General features: G+C 56.2%; 1 protein-coding gene across 2 annotated transcripts in view; it reads right to left on the bottom strand.

Annotated features, from left to right (window-relative positions):
• Positions 1-19,380, bottom strand: part of GRID1 (glutamate ionotropic receptor delta type subunit 1) — a 696,363-nt gene extending 676,983 nt beyond the window's left edge. For both annotated transcript variants that reach the window (XM_060642293.3, XM_060642294.3), the window contains exons 1-2: positions 18,871-19,380; positions 16,566-16,721 (exon numbers count right to left, since the gene is read on the bottom strand). In XM_060642293.3, the coding sequence (XP_060498276.1) occupies positions 16,566-16,721; positions 18,871-18,949 (235 nt within the window). In that variant the 5' untranslated portion in view covers positions 18,950-19,380. The remainder of the gene's footprint in view (positions 1-16,565; positions 16,722-18,870) is intronic.
• Between the last annotated feature and the right edge of the window lie 327 nt (positions 19,381-19,707).

Genomic DNA, 19,707 nt, shown 5'->3' with positions numbered 1-19,707 from the left:
AAACCCAACCAGGTTACTGGCCAGGGCCAAAGGCCATTCAGGAACTTCCCATTACACTTCTCCCCTCCCCATCTCAGTCCATCAGAATTGGCCAGGGGGCTTCATGTGCCCCCACGCTAGGCCAGAGGCTGGTGGAGGAACAGGGACAAACAAGACTCAGTTGCTAGGCTGTCCAACTCTAGTGATGTCATCAGATAGATGACACTGGGGATAGATCCAGGCACCAAATCCTCCTATGCCAGTCCCTTTGGGGGCCAAAGCACACTTGCAGGATATGATTTCAGGAAAGTCCCTGCCCTGATGCCTGAAATTTCACCATCAAGTCATTCTAGGAAGTCTGGCAGAATCTGAGTATCAGTCAACTTTTATGGCCCAGGTCACATCCCCTTAGTCCACCTTTGGACTGTTGCCGTGGTGACTGGCTGCGAGCAGGTATAATGCAGCAGCGCCTCACCTCCCCTGCACCAGGGCTCCCTGCCTCTGCTGGCACCACATGAGCTGCACACAGGGGCCTACCCAGCCAAGCTGCTGTGCAAACCTGGAACAGCCAGGGAGGGAATGCCCTTGGACCACCCTGACCACTGGGGAGTTGGCTGGTGGATAAATACTCTCCTGTCCCTTTGCTAGGGGGGCAATCCAAGAGTTGGTCTGCATGGTCCTGATGGGGATGGGCCCCACTGCTGGGACTGGCTCCGACTAGCTTTCTCTCTTTCCCTGGTTCATACTTCCTACCCCTTTAGAACACATTCCAAAGTATACTGCTACACATCTGCCTTTGTCTCAGGCTCTGCTTTGGGCTTGGGCAGGGGACCTCAGGCTTTGATATCTGTGAAAGGCAGGTACTCTTGTCATTAGCAGTAGATGTCATCAGGTGACTCCAAGAAAGGCCCAGCTTGGGTTGACAGGAACAGAAAAGCCTGGGGTTACCTCACCTGCCAGCAGGAATTTGGGGCTCTGGGCCCTGCTCCCCCAGCCTAGGTGGGGCCAGGTGGCATTCCCAGAAGAGCCTAGCAACCTGCCCCTCCTCTCCCCTCCACCTGACCCATCCATGGATGACCAGGCAGTTGTGGGCATGAGAAACAGGAGCCAGACATATAGGAAGGGCCACACTATGCAGAAATCCTGAAATCTCCAATAATGACTCACTCTATATCTGGGATCTTCAAGGACAAGCCTCTATCCTCAGCCCCTGGGAGCAGAGCATGGAGGTCTACAAGGGAGGGAGTAGAGTGGAGGGAACTGACTGTCCCCTTGTGTTCCCCATCGTCATGGGTCTCTTCCCTCATGACTCAAGGCCTACATCTAGGTATACATCTCTGGGCCCCGAAGCCTACAGCCTACACCCCCTGCCTGCCCTAGGGGCTCAATCCCCAAAGCCTGGGCCACTTCTGCCAGGACAACAGAGCAGAAGCTCTAAGACCCCCGTAGACCTTACGAGGCTGTCAGTACCCTCCTCCTCCACTTAATCCCAGTCACCCTGGTCAGATCAGTGAGCTGATCTGTGATCTGAGCCTTTGCTCAAGCTCTTCCACCACCTGGAATGCCTACCTCCCTTTCTTTGCCTGACCAACCCCACCCCACCCCCCCATTCCTCACTTAGGACTTGACTCAGGAGTCACTTCTTCCAGAAAGCCTCCCATGATTGTTCCCAAGCCCCGGCTAGGTTAGGCACCACATCATTGCCTCCTTGGGCTGGCTTCATTCTCTTGTAGCACAGGTCACGTTCCAAGCCCACTCGACTATCCCTGCCGCTCCCAGCTCTGTGGCCGCAGCGTGCAGGATGGTCAGTCCGGAGGGCCTGGCCCTCACTGCTGGACACAGCCCGCCAGGGCTCTCCCAGAGAATAGTCTTGGTGGGGCTGGAGACCATCCTCTCAGTCCTGGCCCACCTCACACCTCATAAGGATGTTCATATTTCTTCCTCGACCCCTACCACCTGCTTTCTCCAGCTGAAGTTAATAATTTGAAAGTAATTAAGTCCAGCAAACCGAAACCGATTAAGTACAGACTGGCAGTGGCCGGCTGAGCTGCACGGCCTCACGTCTGCCTGGACCCGTATTTGGAGGGCAGTGGGGTGGGGGCCTGATCCCAGGTCCAGCCTCCAGGGACCTGACCACCCTGTGGCAGAGATAAACCTCTCCACGCAGCCAGCCGCCTAATGAGACTGTCAGGGGACCTCTTAACGAGATTAGGCAAGGCCGGAGCTCTGCCTCACGGTGTGTGGAGGGTTTCTATTCAATTAGTCATTCAGAGCAGGGCAGACATGGCCCAGGAGGCTGCAGGAGCCCTTGACGATAGGGCCAGCAACTCCTAGTTTGTCGTGGTGGCCCAGCCTCCGGGGGCAATGGCCCCACTATGCAGAAGGATGAGCAGAACCAGTCCAGGACAAGGGGCAAGGCCAGGTCTCTGGCTACCAGCCCAGGGCTCCTTCCCTCCTTTGGAGGGAGTTCTCGGGAGCAGCCACAAATGGGCCACTTGGAAAAGGGAGGAAAGACCCCAGCCCACAATCGGTGTGGGGATAGAAAAGACCTACTAGGTAGGCAAGGCTGAGCCTGGGTCCAAGGGAAAGGTCTGTGGCTACTTAAAACTGGGGGCCGAGTGTGTAAGGCCATGACCCAGTGCCCTGCTCTCTCCTGCAGACAGGGTGTTCACATCAAGCTCAGAGAAAGGGAGAGGACCGAGGTCACCCAGGAGCTGCAAGAGCCCAGGGAGCAGTGAGTGACACCTCCTGAGAATAAGGCCCTGCCTCCTATCAGGACTTGGGGGTGCTAAGGGAGGCCTGGGTCACACCACACCCACAGAGACCCTTGGGACACTGGGGAGAAAGGGACTCAGGTCTCAGGTCCCCTCCTATCTTCCCGCTCCCCAGCGCTGGCCCCACCAGTCTAGTCCCAACTCTTCCCTCACTGTCCTAAACCCACCCTGAAACAAGTGTCACCCGCCTCTCTCAAAGCCCCCTGGCCCTCAGGCCAGCACAAGTGCCCCTCCCCCAAGGAAACCTTCCAGAAGGGCTCAGCCGCCAGCCTCCTCTCCTTTCCCCACCTACCCCGAGCTCAAACCCTGGCTCCTCCCTCTCTCAACCCTGCCCGAAAGAGAGGTTTCTAGTCAGCATGCTCTGGGATCTCTTGGCGTCCACTGGGTATGGCTCCAGGGCTTTCAGTCCAATCCCAATCCCAGCGGCCCATGGGCAGAAAGCTGCTCAGGGCAGCAAAGAGAAAATGTGAGGGCATGCTACTGTGGGCCCAGCATCCTCTCTCCTCTCCCAGTGACATGACCACATATGCTCTACCCCTTTCAGTCTTAGCAGGGGTGCTGAGGCAGCACAAGCCTGACCCATCAGGGCATCCCACTCCTCTGGCACAGGACTGATTCCGGGAGGAGCCCGTCCCCATGCCAGACCAATGAGTGGCAGTCCTGGGACCCTTATGAGACTCCTTTTAAACAACCCCCCTCTTCCCATGGGCAGGGACCATGGGGCTGGTCTGATTAGACATCAGCCTGCAGCAGGCAGGAGCACTGAGTGGATGGGGCTGCCTGGGAAGGAAGCTCCACAAGGATGTGGAGATGGAAGCAGAGTCCTGGGGATACCACTTGAGCCCCTGGATCCAGCCATGTCTGAAGTTACACAACCTCTGGCCTTTGCCATTACATGGCCTGATAAATAGCCCTGTTTTGCTTAGGCCAGTACCTAAGGGTTTCTAACTCCCACATGATTAATACAGCTAATAGAGACGGTGATTTCAGACCCTCAGCAGGTTTCCCTGATGTGAGGTTAGGATGTGGTTTTTCAGATGGTCCAGCTTAGAATTCCCACAAATGCATGGGGCAACAACTTCCTCCCAGGCCATGAGAGGCAGAAACTCTCCACAGCCTCTAGGGCACTGTGGGTCAGCCACCTTGCCACAGTCCCAGCGGGGTCCTCAGAACATACTCTCAGCAGGCAACCTGACATGCTCCCCCAGGGAGGGGTTCTCTGGGGAGATGATCCCTGGACCCACCCACCACTGGGGTCTCAGCCAGTGTGCAGGCGTGTGTCTGTGAGTTCAACGGGGCACTAGGTATACACTCCTGTGTGTATTTGCAGGCCCACACGTGTAAGTGCCAGAGGGACAGTCAGATAGCCATTCAACAAACAGTTGCCCCAGTACTGCATGTGCCCAGGAGTCCTGAGATGCGGAGCTCATGGTGCCTGCACTCACAGACCTCACAGGCAGTGACTAGGACATGATGGGAGACACACAGGACAGTGTGGCAGCAAACAGGAAGCCCCAGCTAACGGAGAAGAGCAGCCAGGGGAGGCCTTCTGAAGAACCTCCCCAGCTAAGACTGCAAAGTGATGGGGAGACTGGGGCACAGGGGCAAGTGGGTGGACAGAGTCAGGGGAGAACCAGGCCCTCTCTGCTGGCACAGCAAGTGCACCAGGGCATGCAGCAGGGACAAGGCTGGACCCCAAGGACCCAAATGCTGAGCACAGACATCATCCTGCAGGTCAGGAGCAGAGGGGTCTGGCCAGACACGAGCGTCAGGAAGAGGCCCTGGTGAGCTCTGAGGGGCAAGGCGGGGCAGGAGCCTCCCCACTGGTGGCAGGCGCCTGGATGTCTGTGCACAAACAGTGTCCCGGAGGTGAGGGCAGGGCACAGCAGGCATGTGGCCCCCATCTAGCTTTACCCCACCATCTAGAAGCTGCCCTGGAGCATTCACCAGGACTGATCAATGGGTGCTGATACTCATCACAAACCTGCCGTCCTCCTTTTAATGAAGTTAATTTTCTTGACAGGAGCTAAGCAGCCTGACACAGTCAGACCCCCTGAGCTGCGCTCAGGCGGGCGTCTCCTGATGAGGTTTTGATCATTAACAACAGAGCTTCAAAGCCCCTCCAGCTCCCGAACACTGTGAGGGCTCCAGCTCCTGCTTCCTCGGAGGCCAGTGTGGCAGGGATAGCAGCTACATCTCTCGTTGTACAGAGACAGCAAGTTCTCTGTTCTCTTCTTATGCCTGACCCCACCATGAAGGGCCCTACCCTCAAGGCCCCATCTCAACCTAATCATCTCCCCAAAACCCCACTTCCAAATACCATCATGTTGGGAGTTGAGGCTTCAACATATGAATTTGGGGGGGACCCATGCAGTCCACAGCACTTCCAAACCTTCGCTGGCCTTGGCTTGCAGGCCCTCCTCCAGCTCTGGATACCAGAACCCTGTGCTGGCTGCTGACCCATGTGGCTGGGACCCCCAGAGGGCCACTCCCTGGGGTGTGCAGGCAGGCTGGCTCCCACCCTCACCCCACTGACATGATGCCAAAGTGCCACCGTGGATGCCAACAATAGGGAAGGGCCCAGGCTGTGGCCCTCAGCCTCTTCCTGAGCTTAGTCAAGTCAAGGTTCCACAACCACAATGACCATCCATTGGAGTGATCTCCAAGGGGCCCAGGGGCAGGAGCACATATCTGGGTCCAAGGATGTGCCTGCCCCAGGAGGAACGGGGAAATGATATTTATTGATCGTTCCTCATGAATGTCCCTCAGAGCTGAGGACATAATAGGGCACAAAAGAGAGCAAGTCCCTCCCTTCCCACAGCCCACAGCCTCCAGGAGACATCACCAAACACAGGAGGATGGGGGCACGGGGCAGGGCCAGCCTCCTCTGGGCATGGGGGGACTCCCCAGGGATGCCACATCTGAACTGAGACCTGAGGAGGGTAAAGAGGGACAGGACTAGAGAGGCTCCAAGCAGCGGCTGGAACTGCTGGCTCTTTCTGCAGAACTTGCCCAGACAGCATGGGTATCTACAACACACACACACACACACACACACACACACACACACACACACACGCTCGTGCACACATACTCACAAGCACACATACTTGTGCACACGCACATACATGTGCACACACATGTATACACTCACATACACCCCCATACACACACACTTGTACACACACATGCACACACAGGGCAGAGGTGCTCTGCCTCGATTCCATGGGATGCCCGAGGACCTCCTCAGCACTGCCCAGAGGTGTGGCCACCGTACTTGCCTGTCCCTGGAAGAACACTGGCCATAGGTGCCCTGTGCAGCCTCAGTTCAGCGCTGTGAGCCATGCAGTTTCCTGTGTCAGCCCTCGAGAGCCTTTATCAGATACACAGGAGAAGCCCTGAGCCAGCCCTGAGCTGAGGCTCCAGCTGGGGGCTCAGTGACAGGGAGAGACATACCCTCAGGCTGGCAGCCTACATACAGGCCTCAGGGGCAGCCCAGGGAGTTGTTTGGACCACAAGAGCCCCAGGGAGAGGCGAGTGAGAGCAGGTGCCCTGGGAGCCAACCAGGACTGAGGAGAAGTAACATTTGATGTCCGCAGCCGTGACAGGAATGGAAGGCAGCAGGACCTAGCTCTGAGCTAAGTCAGGATCACCTCAGCTCCTGGCCCCAGCCCTCTAAAATGGACACCAGACAGACAAACGCAGGGAGCTCAGACCAGGGCCTAGAAAGTGACCCCTCTCTCTCTCTTTCACTGTGCCTCTGGGTACCCAAACAAAAGGACAGAAGACAGTCCCCAGCCCCAGTCCAGGGACAGAGCCAAGGCAAGACCTCAAGACTGAGCAGGAGGAGCTCATGGGAAGCAGACAGCCTGCAAAGCCAGGCCAAGGTCAGGTCCACAGGGGCTCAGGCCATGCAGGGCGAGCAGATGCATAGGCTAAGCCAGGAGCACCGGCCACAGTGGGGTGAGGATGATGTCCACCCAGCAGGGCCCATGTCTCTACCCTGACCAGGCAGTTGGTGGCACCCAGGCAGGCCCAGAGACCAAGGAGTATCATGTACCCTTATCAGGGGCCCAGGAGGACAGGACAAATGGTGGCCAGGACACAGGGAAAACAAATGCCTACGGAGTGTCCTATGTGCCACCACCCACACACTTAACCCCAGCACTAGGCTGAGCACTCCTCTGCTGGGCATTCCGAGGATGACCGCTTGCCGAAAGCCTCCTTCCTTCCAGGCATACCTCACCTGTGTAGATCTATCAACACGACACCAAGGTAACCCCACTTCACAGATATTGAAATTGAGGCTCAAAGAGGGCAAGTGACCTTTCAAGACCATACAGCTAATCACTCACAGAGCTGGGATTTGATTCCAGACTTGTCTGAGCCCTTTCTACCCATACAGAGCAAGTAGGCTGGGCCAGGCAAGCTGGATTCTGGCTGTTCCATGCACTCAGAACAGCAAGGTTGCAGCATGATTGCAACAGTGTGCAATGACAGTCTCCAGGGTCCCTGAGCTCTGGCCCACACAGATGGCTCCAGGTAGCTTCCATATGAGCCATGTCATCAACAGCAACCTGCTTCCCTGCCCTTCTGGGACACCAAGAAAGGCCAGACTCAACTCTAAGCTGCCCTAAATGCTACAGGGGCTGGGGGAGCCTGCCCAGCCCAGGTCACAAAGGGGAAGGGGGCCAAGAGCCCCTTGGGACCACTCTTCTACCTCTTCTACCTCTTTGCTTGGCCTTTAGCCAGGCATTTTATTAAATTTCCTCAACTGACCCTGTGAGCTATCTGTCCTCTGTGTTGTCACTCCCATCTTCCAGTTGAGGACACTGAGGTAACCTGCCCAGAGTCAAACAGCAGAGCAGGGACGAGAACCCCAGTCTATGAGTGAGAGCACAGGGCTCCTTCTGCCCCCATCTTGGCTTCTGGGCACCACATCCTCCCGTGTGGAGGAGTAGGAGGGCCGGGCCGAAGAACAGAGGTGGAGAGGCAACATCCGGCTGCCCCTGCCTGGGACCAGCGAAGGACTGATGTGAGGGAAGCAAACAGGGTAGACGGGACTGGCCAAGGCCACATATGCCAGATCTGGCTGGAGGGGGGGCGGTACAGCCTGGGCTGAGGACCACCCTGGGGCCCCAACTGGCAGTCCCTGGCTTCACCCCTTGGGAGCCTACCTCACCCACAGTCTGGACCCAGAAACAAACAAATGGAAGCCATCTAATCACTGCACAGCTACCCTGCCTGTGCTCTAGGCCCAGAAGGGACAATCATGGGTCTTTCTCTTCCCACCCCATGGCCATTGGCCACAAAACTGGCTGTTTATAGGTTGGAAAGAAGGTCTTTAGAGAACTTAACTGATGAGATATTGGACACGGACCCAGATGCCTTCCTGGGCCCCATGCCTGTCAGAAAGGCTAGACCCCAGAGAGAGAACCTGTCACTGGCCAGCCCATGGCAGTGATGAGTCTCTGCTCTAGCCCAAAGCTATAGTGAGAGCCAGCTGCTGCTGTGTGGGGAAGGCAGGGGTGAAGATGGCCTGGGGCAGGGGAATTCTGTGAAAGGAACAGGACCACAGGAAACCCTGCCAAGGCCACAGGCAGCTGAAGTCTGGCTGCGGGGGCTCACGGATGCTGGGTTCAGTGATGGCCAGGCCTTACCCCCATCTTCACCTCAACACTTAGGAAGCAGCTAACCCAAGCCTTCTGAAGCTGTGCCTGTCTGGTCCCTAGTTTACAGAGGACAAGGCTGGTAGACACAAGATTCTCTCTCTCTCTCTCTCTCTCTCTCTCTCTCTCTCTCTTTAAAGTTTATTTATTTTTGAGAGAAACAGAGCATGAGCAGAGAAGGGGCAGAGAGAGAGGGAAACACAGAATCCAAAGCAGGCTCTAGGCTCCAAACTCAGCACAGAGTCCGACATGGGGCTCAACCTCACGAACTGTGAGATCATGACCTGAGCCAAAGTCGGACGCTCAACTGACTGAGTCACCCAGGTGCCCCAAGATTGTCTCTCTTTTGAAAGTCCAGTGGGGGCTGGGAACCCAGGCTTCCTGACTTCCCCCAACACCAAAGCCCAGAGTTTTCCGGAGCAGAGGGACGTGTAAATGAGTGGACAAGGGGGAAGTGATGGGAGCAATGGATTTGGCCCAGATGGGATCCAATACCTAAGCCTGTTTTGGGTTGTTTCTCTGTTGTTTTAATAAGTCCCCAAGGAAATGGAAGGACTGTTTTGATATGAATAAGTATTTGGTTTTTTGTGTTTATTTGTTTGTTAAAATTTTTTAATTTAAAAAAAATTTTTTAACATTTATTTTTGAGAGCAAGACAGAGTGCGAGCAAGGGAGGGGCAGAGAGAGGGAAACAGAATCTGAAGCAAGACCCAGGCTCTGAGCTGTCAGTACAGAGCCTGATGACCCACGAGATCATGACCTGAGCCCAAGTCAGACACTTAACCGACTGAGACACCCAGGCGCCCCTGTTTGTTTGTTTTTTAAAGTTTATTTATTTTGAGAGAGAGAGCACGTGAGCAGGGAAGGGGTTAGAGAGGGAGAGAGAGAAAATCCTAAGCAGGCTCTGTGCTGCACAGAGCCTGATGCAGGGCTCGAACTCATGAACCCAGAGATCATGACCTGAGCCAAAATCAAGAGTTGGGTGCTTAACCAACTGAGCCAGCCAGGTGCCCCATGAATACGTATTCGTGTCATTCACCAAATGTTTCCAGTTGTCCCTCCTTCCAGGCCCACAGTAGGACTGTGCTTCTTGGATGCCTTATGACTAGCTGGAACCATGTGAGTAGTTTTGGCCAATAAGCTATAACCAGAAGTGACACATGTCCTTCCCCCCCGCCAACTTTGGGCTGAGACCCCCAGAGCTCTCTTTCCATGTGGCACAGCAACTGGCAATATTCAAGCTGAGTGACCATCACGAGCCAAACTCCACACTGACCAATGCCGGACATGTAGAATGAGAAGGAGATAAATTTTTGTTATGTAAAGCCACTGAAATGTTGAGATTGTTTGTTGCTACAGCTTAACTTAAGTCTTCCTAGCTGATACAAGGGAACCATAGAACAAAACCAGGGGGCAGGGACCTCAGTAGCCAAGTCTGAAAAAATTCATATCCAAGGATCGCACTGGGTTATAAATGGTTCAGGAATAGGCAATACAGACTAAATGTTTCAAGTTTTTAGCATTTTCTGGTAATGAAAAGGCAAAGTAAAGAGGGAATATGGCTGCTAGAGGGGACCAAGCTAGGGGATTTTTCACCTGGAAAATACAAGAATTTGGAAGGAGTCTATCTGCCCTTATAAGATACAGCTCCAGGTACTAAGGGCCAGTCTTAGTTGTCCTCCACAAGAAATCTGGAGAAATGGCCCCATCAAGCTGCTCCAGACAGGATGGTTGTTAAAGTCCCCCTGTCACCAAGAAAGGGACTAGCAGCAGCTCAGAGGCAGCCTGAGGACAAGTGTCTCACTAGACCCACACACCCCTGGCCTACATGCCTGGCACTAATAACCATCTATTCACAAATTGCCAGTTAGGTCCAAACTCCCAAACTGGGGATAAGGATATGGCAACAGGGATACTAAAAGGAAGCCTCTAGAACCCAAACTATGAGGATGTGAGTGAGGCAGGTGTCCATAAAGTGAGAGAGTGTGTGTGCATGTGTGTGCCTGCCTGTTTGCACACACAGGAGTGACCCTAGAATGAAGGAGAATTCTGGAGCCCGGTTACTCAGCTGAGGGAGGGATGGGGACCACTCCTTGACACAACCACAAGCTGGTGAGCAATCCAGAGAGGGGACTAGATGGTTCCCTGTCCCCAGGCCCCCTCCAGCGTGGAGCCATCACTGCCTGCAGCCACAGCCACAACCATCTTCCAGCCCAAAAGTCTTGCTGGCAGCAGGCCCTATGGGACCAGGAAGAGCTCCAAGCAGCGGCCAAGTAAGACGGACTCAGTTAAGGCCCCCCACCTTGGGCTCTAGGTGGGCATGGTGGATGACGTGGGGGAGGAAGGAGGGTTTGAAGCACCTGCCCAGAGAGAAAAGGAGGTATGGGCCTGTGTGGTAGATGGGCCTTACAGTCTGGCTCTTCAAAAAGAAGATTCTCCTGGGACCTTCCTTAGGCACAAGCAGCTTCCAGGCCCAAGGAAGGAAGTCAGTGCATCACTGGAGAGCACAGGTGAGTCTATAGAGGCCTGCAGGCTTACTGCCACCTCCAGAGCAAGCTTGGTAGACATGGAAACACGGCCATAGGTCCCACGTGCCTCTAGCAGGTCTGGCTAAGACCAGAAGATGCCCCCCAGCAAGCAGGAGAGCAGTCAACCGTGCAGAAGAAAGGAAAGAGGGGACAACGTGCACTGGCTATGATGGGCACTGACAGGTGTGCCAACATGGCAGCAGGGCGATGGCCCGCAAAGACCCCCACACCCTAATCCCCACAACTGTGACCACGTGAGGCTTCACGTCAGAGAATTAAGGTTGCGGAGGGTTAATTAATCAGCCAACTATAAGACAGGGAGGTTGTCCTGGATTATCCTGGCGGGCCCAGTGAAATCACAGGGTCCTAGGGAGGGAAAGGCAGAAGAGTCAGAGGCCAACAGGAGATAGGAGGACAGAGGCGAGATCAGAGTCACTCTGTGAGAAGGACCCCACCCACCATTGCTGGCAGAAGACGGCGGAAGGGGTCCAAGAGCTGAGGAAGACAGGCAGCCTTTTGAAGCTGCAAAGGCAAAGAGACAGATACTCTCCTAGAGCCTCCAGAGGGAATCAGCATCTGGACTTCAGTCCAGTGAGACTTGTATCAGGCTTCTGACCTACAGAATCGTAGATGATAAATTCCTGCTTTTGACCAACTAAATTTATGGCAAAATTTGTTTCAGCACCTGGGGAAAATTGCTCCGGCCAAGTGGCTGGGAATGACGGTCGCGGGCCTACACACATCTTTATGATATCACCAACATCACACTCAGAAAGCCCCTGCTGGTATCTCCTGGGCAGGGACCCATAAAGCCCCTCCCAGAGACAAGTGGGTCGGCCAGAGGGTCTAGATGGATTTGCCCTCACTGGCCTTATCCTTCTGAAAGGAAGCCATGGAAGATGCCAGAGGCATCAAAGCTCAGGGCAGGAGACCTTCTAGCAGAACGTCTACATCCCAGCATGGCACACAGGAGGCAGGATGACCATCTAGGAGAGACCAATATAAAATGAATGACCAAGGCCATCAGATAGGCACCAACATGCTCACTGTTTTACTGTCACTTTATTTCATTGTCTCATTGTTTTATTAGGAACACCAAGCTATACTTGGGTAATTTTTACCTTGTCTTCCTAAAACACTTTTGTGCTTATTGGAACTAAAAGGAATATTGCCTCCCATGCACATTCCTCTTTCCTTCCTCTTCCCTAAATTGTTATCTTTCCACTGTATGATAGATATGTCCACAGTATAACCAATAACTCAAATCTTTTACTTACAGTAAAAGATAATACTGTGAACAGAGAAGACTCCTGCTCAGCCAGTTCTTTTATGCATTTACTCATTTATATGATATTCTCTTTGAGCAAGCACTTTAAAACAATATGAAATTTTTTTACTTGACAAATTAGTGTTTCTTCTAGTATCCAGAAGACAAATTTTCACTTACTATGAAGATGGGCTTTGCCAACTGAATCTCAGGCACAACATTATAAAGATTTAAATGTCATTTCGGTGTTACCATTTGCTAACTTTAAATCCTCATCAAACACATATTTTATTAAATGCGACCCATTCTTTTACATCAACTGACCAGGTGTCTTGAAAGGTAGTTTGTCAGGAGCTTGTACAAAACCAGCCTGAAGAAATCGTAGGTATAAATCTTAGTACCAACAAATCAAAGCAGAGTTTCTTGTTCTCTTCAGTGACACTTAAGCATACCTTAGCATATAAACGACTTCATTTTTTAAAAAATTGATTGTCTTGAATATTGAAAAATATATGCAGCCGCTAAGCAGTGTTTACATGTATGTTGTAGCAATTTCAGAAAGAGCCAATAAGATGTTACATGGAAGAAGAAAAAAAAACAGGGTATCCAGCTGAACAGAACAGAATGGGAGCTCTCACTCAGCACTTAACAAAATACAGTGAGTGAAAAAAGACTGGAAGGAACTGGTAGGATTCTGAACGATTCTGTTCTGCCTCGTGAGGCTTTCCTGTCCCTTTCATGTTTTATATAATGAACATGCATGGCCTTTTCCTTTTCTACATTTTTTAATTGATTCATGCTCACTGTAGCGATGCGTTTCTTTTATAATCAGGGGGGAAAAAGTTTAGCAAAATGCTGAAAATGGAAAGGTCAGTGAGAGTGTGCTCTCAAGGAATTCACCAGCTTGAGAAACGATGTGGCTGAAAATATCAACAGCCTCAAGAGAAAGTGAGATGGATTCACAGCTGGGTCAGGGGACAGAGAGGGAATTCGTATTTACTGAACACCTACCACAGGCCTTCTGCAGACAATTTATACATGTCTTGTCTCATTTCATCTGCATGATAATCCCATGAGCCAGGTACTATGGTTGGTTCCTTTTAACAGATATGGGAACAGAAGCTCGGAGCAAGGCTAGGACATCTCCATCTTGCACATGAGGTAAGACAAATTTGAACCCGGTTTCTTGGACTGTAGCGACCAAGCTCTTATCCTTGCATGGTGCTGCCTCGAAGGCAAAGTAGGGACAGGATCACCTCAATCCCAAATGTACTGGGGGTCCATTGGGATCTTGTCCAGCCCATGATGGAAACTGAACCCCGGTGTGCCTCTGCCCTCGGTCCATGGCCACTCTCCACCAAGAAGTCCTTTCCTTTCCCACCCAAATTATATCCACCACCCACGGCCTGCTGCAATGATCATCCAGGCCCAGGAAAGAGAGAAGATATCCACCAAGCAGGACCACACCACAGGATGGACAGCAGCCCAGAGCACAGAAGGAAGGACATGCAGAGAGTTGAGTGCCTGCCCAGCTGAGCCCCAGGCTAGGGACAAGGAGCCTCTGAGCACTGCTCTGCACTCCCTGAGGCCGTTGAGGGGCTGGCTCTTCCTATCCCTTGTCAACATCCAAGGTCTGTGCAAGGTCATGGGATAACAATGTGGATTTCTGCCCACACGGCTCATCAGTTGAAAGCACATACCAGCTTTAACCAGCACACACTCTCTGGGCAGCAGGCATCCCAGTAGCACCCGGTCAGTATGCTTCTACCCGGATGTCATCAGACATCCCTCAGTCACGAGGATCCAACTCCCTCCTTCTGGACAGGTACACATGCTCCCCCTCACACCCTCTGAGACTGTCAGCCTGTATCCCTGGAGCCTGAGACATTCTTCCAATCATAAAAATACAGAAACTGAGATCCAGAAAAGCAAGACCCCGGGTCTCCAGGACAAAGGTGCCCTGGGGCTTGAAGGTTGAATGGCCCACAGGTATGTTTTGTTTGGCTTATTGTTTAAATGGTTTGATTCGTTGACAACAGTTAGAAATCAGATTTTATAATTAAAGTCCAGATTTGGGGCTCCCCTTACAAAAAAAATCGGCACATCTACTATACTAGGATTTTCATTCCCAAATGGCAAAATCGGCTACGGCTGTATAACAGCTGCTCCTTTTAACAGAGATGACCTCTCCAGACCGCACGCTACAGGCCCTGCAGGGTCCAGCTGCCCAGTTCACCTATGTGTGTCACCTGCCTAAGACTGTAACCCTGGGCAAGAGCATCATCTTCATTCCCTGGAGACCTGCTGTTGGAGGGAGGGGGGATGGGCGTCATTCAGGAGCAAAATGAATGAACATGGAATACTCCAAACAGCAGAGGGGAAGTCAAAAGAAGCAAAATATGTCAACAGAGAATGTGGAACAGCCAAAGCAGCATGTGGAACACAGGCAGGATCACCACCACACTGTGAGCCCCTGGGTGCAAGAAATGCATATGTCCACCTGTGTCCTCAGCTCCCAAGCACAGAGAATGACTGTCCACAGAGACAAATGTGTAGAAACAGTGTCAAGGGAGCAAGAAGCACTGTCAAAATCATGGCATGTGACTGGATAAGTCCGTGTCACCCCGGATCCCCACCCCAGTTAGGGTCATTCCTGGCTAAGGAGGCCCCACCCTCCCTGGCTGGAGCTCACACCAGATACTTGCAAGGAGGTGTAAGGAGATCACACAGAAAGGAAGTCCAGGGGTGGGCCATGTGAGGGCAGGGGCTGTGGTAGGCCACACAGACAACAAAGGATGGGGATTCCCCCTTCTGTACCTCAGTGGACATCAGACAATAGACGTCTGCCAAGGCTGGAAGCAGCAGTCCCCACGATAGGCAATGCCAGCTTCACCCCACTCGCCACCACTCCAAAAACACACTCAAAACTCCAGGCCTATACACCCACTTTAAGGCATCCTTGGGCCTTCAGGACTCACAGTTGAGCCTCCCCCTTCTCTGCTGCACCCAAGAATAGGAGACTCCCAAAGACCTCCTTCTAGCACAAAGTTCTCTCCAGCACCAGCTCTGACCTTCTGGACACAGATCAGAGGCTTCACTGAATCACCCTACCTGTGCAGGTACCCAGGAGCCCAGCAGCCAACATATAACCCAAGGCAGCAGGAGGGCTCTGGGCCCAGCCACTGGAGGGATGGGCTGGGGGGTGCAGGAGCTGGCCTGGAACACTCAACCAAGCCACCTCTTACCTTTACCGGCTGTCCTGTCAGTCCCTCCTGGGAGGAATCCCTGCATCCTGTGCCACCAGCTGTGTCCCCTATCCTCACACTCCAGGGCAAGGGCCTCAGAGTCAACCCATGGATACGGAGAGCAAGGCAGAGCATAGAAAAAGGTACCTAGGCTAGGCAGATGCCAGAGGTGGAAGGAGCCCTAGGCCCTGATCAGGAAGGTGGCTAGTGACATGGAGGAGGAACGGGGCTCCAGAGCCCAGCCCTGAGCCAGGTGAGAAGGAAAGGAAAGAGAGACGAGGGGGAAACAGAGGGTGCCGCCGTTGAGAACACCCCCGCCACGCACCCGTTAACCCCCTGCTGGCGGGTCCAAACCGAGGCAGCGGCTGCAGGCCACGGCGGCCGCACAGGCAAGGGCTAGGATTCCCTCCCCGCAACCCGGCCGGCCCAACTCCGCTTCGTTTCTGGTCAAACAGCGCCCACCTCCGGCCCAGGCGACGGCGCCTCCGCCCGCGGCAGGGACAGCGAGAGAGAAACCGGTTCCTCCAAACCCGGAGGAGAAGCACGGCACAGACACGCCGGCCGAGGCACTCAGTGGGCGCAGGGCACAACATGCCGTACGTAACAGATTGTGCTGCGTCGAGGGGAGTCGGAGGGCTCCGGCGCCAGGCGCTCCTTGCTTGCAGACGCGGAAGACCCCTGCCCATGGAGGTCAGGGGCGGTGCACCGACACAGGTACCCGGCACGCAGACACGCCCACCCACAAACACTCAAGAAACAAAGACGGCCCTGAGCTACATACGCCTGCGCCGCCAGCGCTGGGCGCACACACGCGCGCACCCAACTGTAAAAGAACCGCACAATCCCGCAACACGCCCGGCAAAGAGCCCAGCTCGCTGTGCTCACAAGCTCCCGGCTCCAGCTCGCCGGCGCAGAGCACTCCTCGCGCCACCGTTTGGTGGGCTGGCGAGGGCGCGCGCAACGTGCTTGGCACCGCGCGTCTGCCCAGGTGCACAGGGGGCTTTGGGTGGCCAAGCCCGTCCCAACCCCGCGGGTCTCCGCTGCTGCGCCGCCTGGCAGGCCGCGGCCCTGTTTAGTTAGCCCTGGGCGCCGCGGCCACTCACCTTCCTGAACGGCCTGGAACGGGTTGTTGGCCTCGATGACCTTGATGGAGTAGGTGATCTTCTCGCTCTGCAGGATGTCATCGTTGAGGCTCAGGTCTGATACGGCCAGCTGGAACACCCTGTCGTCCTTGGCCGCGTTCTCCTCGAAGATGGCACCTAGAGGAGAGGAGGGGTCAAGACCCGGCCTAGAGAGGAGCTCTCCCTCCCCACCCCACCCCCACCCTAGCCTTGGCCCTCGGGTCATGATGCTGGCAGGTCGGCTGGTTGCCTGGTGGGGAGTTTCTCGGACTGGGGTTTCAGCTTGACAGGACAGTTCAAGGCTCTCCTCGTCAACCAGCACGGGAAGACGTCCCCCACACACTGAGTACATGTGCACACAGTTGACACGAGTTACACATTGCATATGCTGCCACCAGGTCACACATGTGTCTCACAACCAAGCCACCTCGTGTCCCAACCATGCCCCACGGACTGAGGCAAGCTGGAGTGGCCTCAGGCAGCACCTAAATGCCTTGATATGGCCCCTTGAATCCCATGGCAGGAGCCAGGAATTTCCCCTGCAGGGCAACGGTCCCAGACCCCAATCCCAAAATGGAATGATGACTTCCTTCTGCCCTGAGATCCCCCTTTGAGTGAAGCTGAGTAAGCAGGTCAACATTGAGTTTGCTGCACCTGGGGGCTTCTTTACGCAGGGGCCTGGATGACCAGCAGGTCAGTCCCATCCTGGTTCCACTTAAGGCTACCCAGCCTGGCTCCCTGGGCTCCACCCCTCCTTGCTTATTCCTGCGTGTATGTGGAAGGAGAGGGGACTGTACCCTAGACCACTTCCCTTCAGACCCAGTAGAGCTGAGGCCCTCATAAGGTACTGCTCTTGAAAGGGCCTTCTAGAACCGCGAACATCTCCAGGGCAGCCTCGGGCTGGTCCTTTGCGCGCTTAGCACCGCCTTGGCGGACTCTGCGCTTCCAGCGGAGATCGGTCCGATTCGCCAGAGCTTGGCCCTGCAGCCTGGGCAACTCTGGAGTCTCCCCAGCCTCGCCAGGCCCCGAGGGTCCCCACGGTCCCAGGACTGGGCCCGATGATCCCGGGAGCTGGGGACTGGGCGGGAGGAGGGAGGCCCGGGTTCCACGTTACACCCAGAGCCGCAATGCTGACCGCGAGACCCGAGGCCACCCTCCCCCCGGGCGGGAAGCATGTTTGGCGCCGGGCCCCTGCGGGGGGCGTTGCAGCTCACCCAGCCGAGGCCTACTCCCTCACCACTCCTCCCCACCCCCCACCCCACGCCCTGCCCGTCCCATCATCCCTGCCTTCTCACACCTCCCAACCCCCAGTTTCTCTGTGCTCGCTGGTCTTTCCCAACTTCCGGAAAGGCGACTGCAGAGGGGCTCCCCCAAAGCAACCGCTCTCAGCCCCCCAACCTGGCCCAACTTCCTGGGATTCCTCCCCTGTCGCCACCAACTCCCACACACTCCCCTTCCGCGCGCCCCCTCCTCTTCTCCTCTAGCTCATCTCTCCTGGTTCTATCCCTCCATCCATCTCTTCCCGCTCAGCGCACACACACACTCCTCCCCACCCCCCGCCGCCCACGCTTTTTCCCCCGGCTCCCACCACCTGGACCGTCTGCCGGCCCCCAAGACTTGGACCACGGGAAACTCTGGAACTGTCCAGGATTGGGCTGCAGTCGCCACAACCAGAAACACAAACACCCACACATATACTGCGAGATACACAGACACACACCGGGGAAACAGGCAGACACTGTGTCCACTCTAACAGGCTGACAGTCGTGCACGCACCAACGCTGGCTCAGATGGACCCACACATCCCAACGCCCTCTCGCAGTGACACCAACACGGTGCCAGGCGCACACACAGCGATACACGCTGACAACACCCACCCACCCACATTCACACACGGTTCCGGTCGGGGCCTCTTTGATCCTGCCCTGCCAACTTGGCGAGACCCGGGGCCATGCCCGCCCCCTGCCCCCCGCTGCTCGGAGCCCGCCGACGGCCCAGCCATGGGCGCGGGTCCGGACGCGCGTCCAGCCCCGGGCTCCCCGCAGCCGCGGCCCTAAGTGTCGGCAGAGGCCGCAGGGATTGGAGCCCCGGGGAGCGGCGAAGAGCCCGCGGGAGCGCGGCGCGGCCCATGCACAGCTCCTCCGCGGGGCGGCGCGACACGGCCCTTCGGGGGAGCACCGCCCGCCGAGCCCCTCGGCCCGGGGAACCGCCAAGTTTGGACGCCGCGCACCCCCCACGCCGCTGGGGCCCCCGCCCAGCCTCGACCCCAGCTGCCCGCCGCGCTCACCGATGTGGATGATGGAGTCGGCCCGCACCGACACGCACTGGCATATCCAGGGGAGAAGCCACAGCGTCAGCGCTTCCATGTCCCCCGGGCGCGCGGCTCATCCGCCCGGGCCCGGGGCGAGGCCGAGGGCAGCGCGGAGCGGGGAGGCGCCGGTCCGGGTGCAGTCCCGGGCCGCTCCCCGGGAGAGCCGAGCCCGCCCGTGCGTCTTCTCCCGCGCGCCCGCCCCTGCGCCCTGAGCCCGCCCCAGCCCAGCCCAGCCCAGCCCAGCGCGGTCGGGCTCCGGCTCCCGCTCCCGCTCCGGTGGCGGCTGCGGCGGCGCTGGCAGCCCGAGCCGAGGCCGGCTAGGCGGGGGCGGCCCGCGGCGGCGGCGGCGGCGCTTCCCGCGGCTCGGGCGGCTTCGGAGGCGGCGGAGGCGGCGGCCGGGCCGGCGCGGCGGCTCCGGGCTCGCTGTGTGTCTGAGCCCCGGCGAGGAGCGAACTGCGGAGGACGCCCCCTCCCCTCCCCCTCCCCCTCGGCTCCGCTCCCCCTCCCCTCCCTGCCCGCCTCCCTCCCCTCCGCCCTCCTCTCGGCCACGTGACTGCGGAGCTTCAGCCTCGCCGCGCGGCGCTCGCCCGCTCGCGGCTCGGAGGGGGCGCCCGGTGCTCCGCGCTCCTGGTCCGGGGGACACTCGGGGGCCGGCATGGCAGCAGGGACCGGCCGAGTCCGCGGCGCGCAGACACTTGGCGGCCCTGGGTCTTATGCCCACCGTTCGCTGGGGGCAAGAGGATGGAGAAGGGTCGGCCACAGCCTGCCCTCGGGGGATCTCGGAGCGCCCGCCGACCTCAGCCTCCGAGCGTC

This window comes from Panthera onca, chromosome D2, assembly GCF_046562875.1.
Source record: "Panthera onca isolate mPanOnc1 chromosome D2, mPanOnc1 haplotype 2, whole genome shotgun sequence".
Lineage (NCBI taxonomy): Eukaryota > Metazoa > Chordata > Mammalia > Carnivora > Felidae > Panthera > Panthera onca.
Note: the sequence above shows the minus strand (reverse complement) of the source record. Positions and strands in the feature narration are given on the sequence as shown.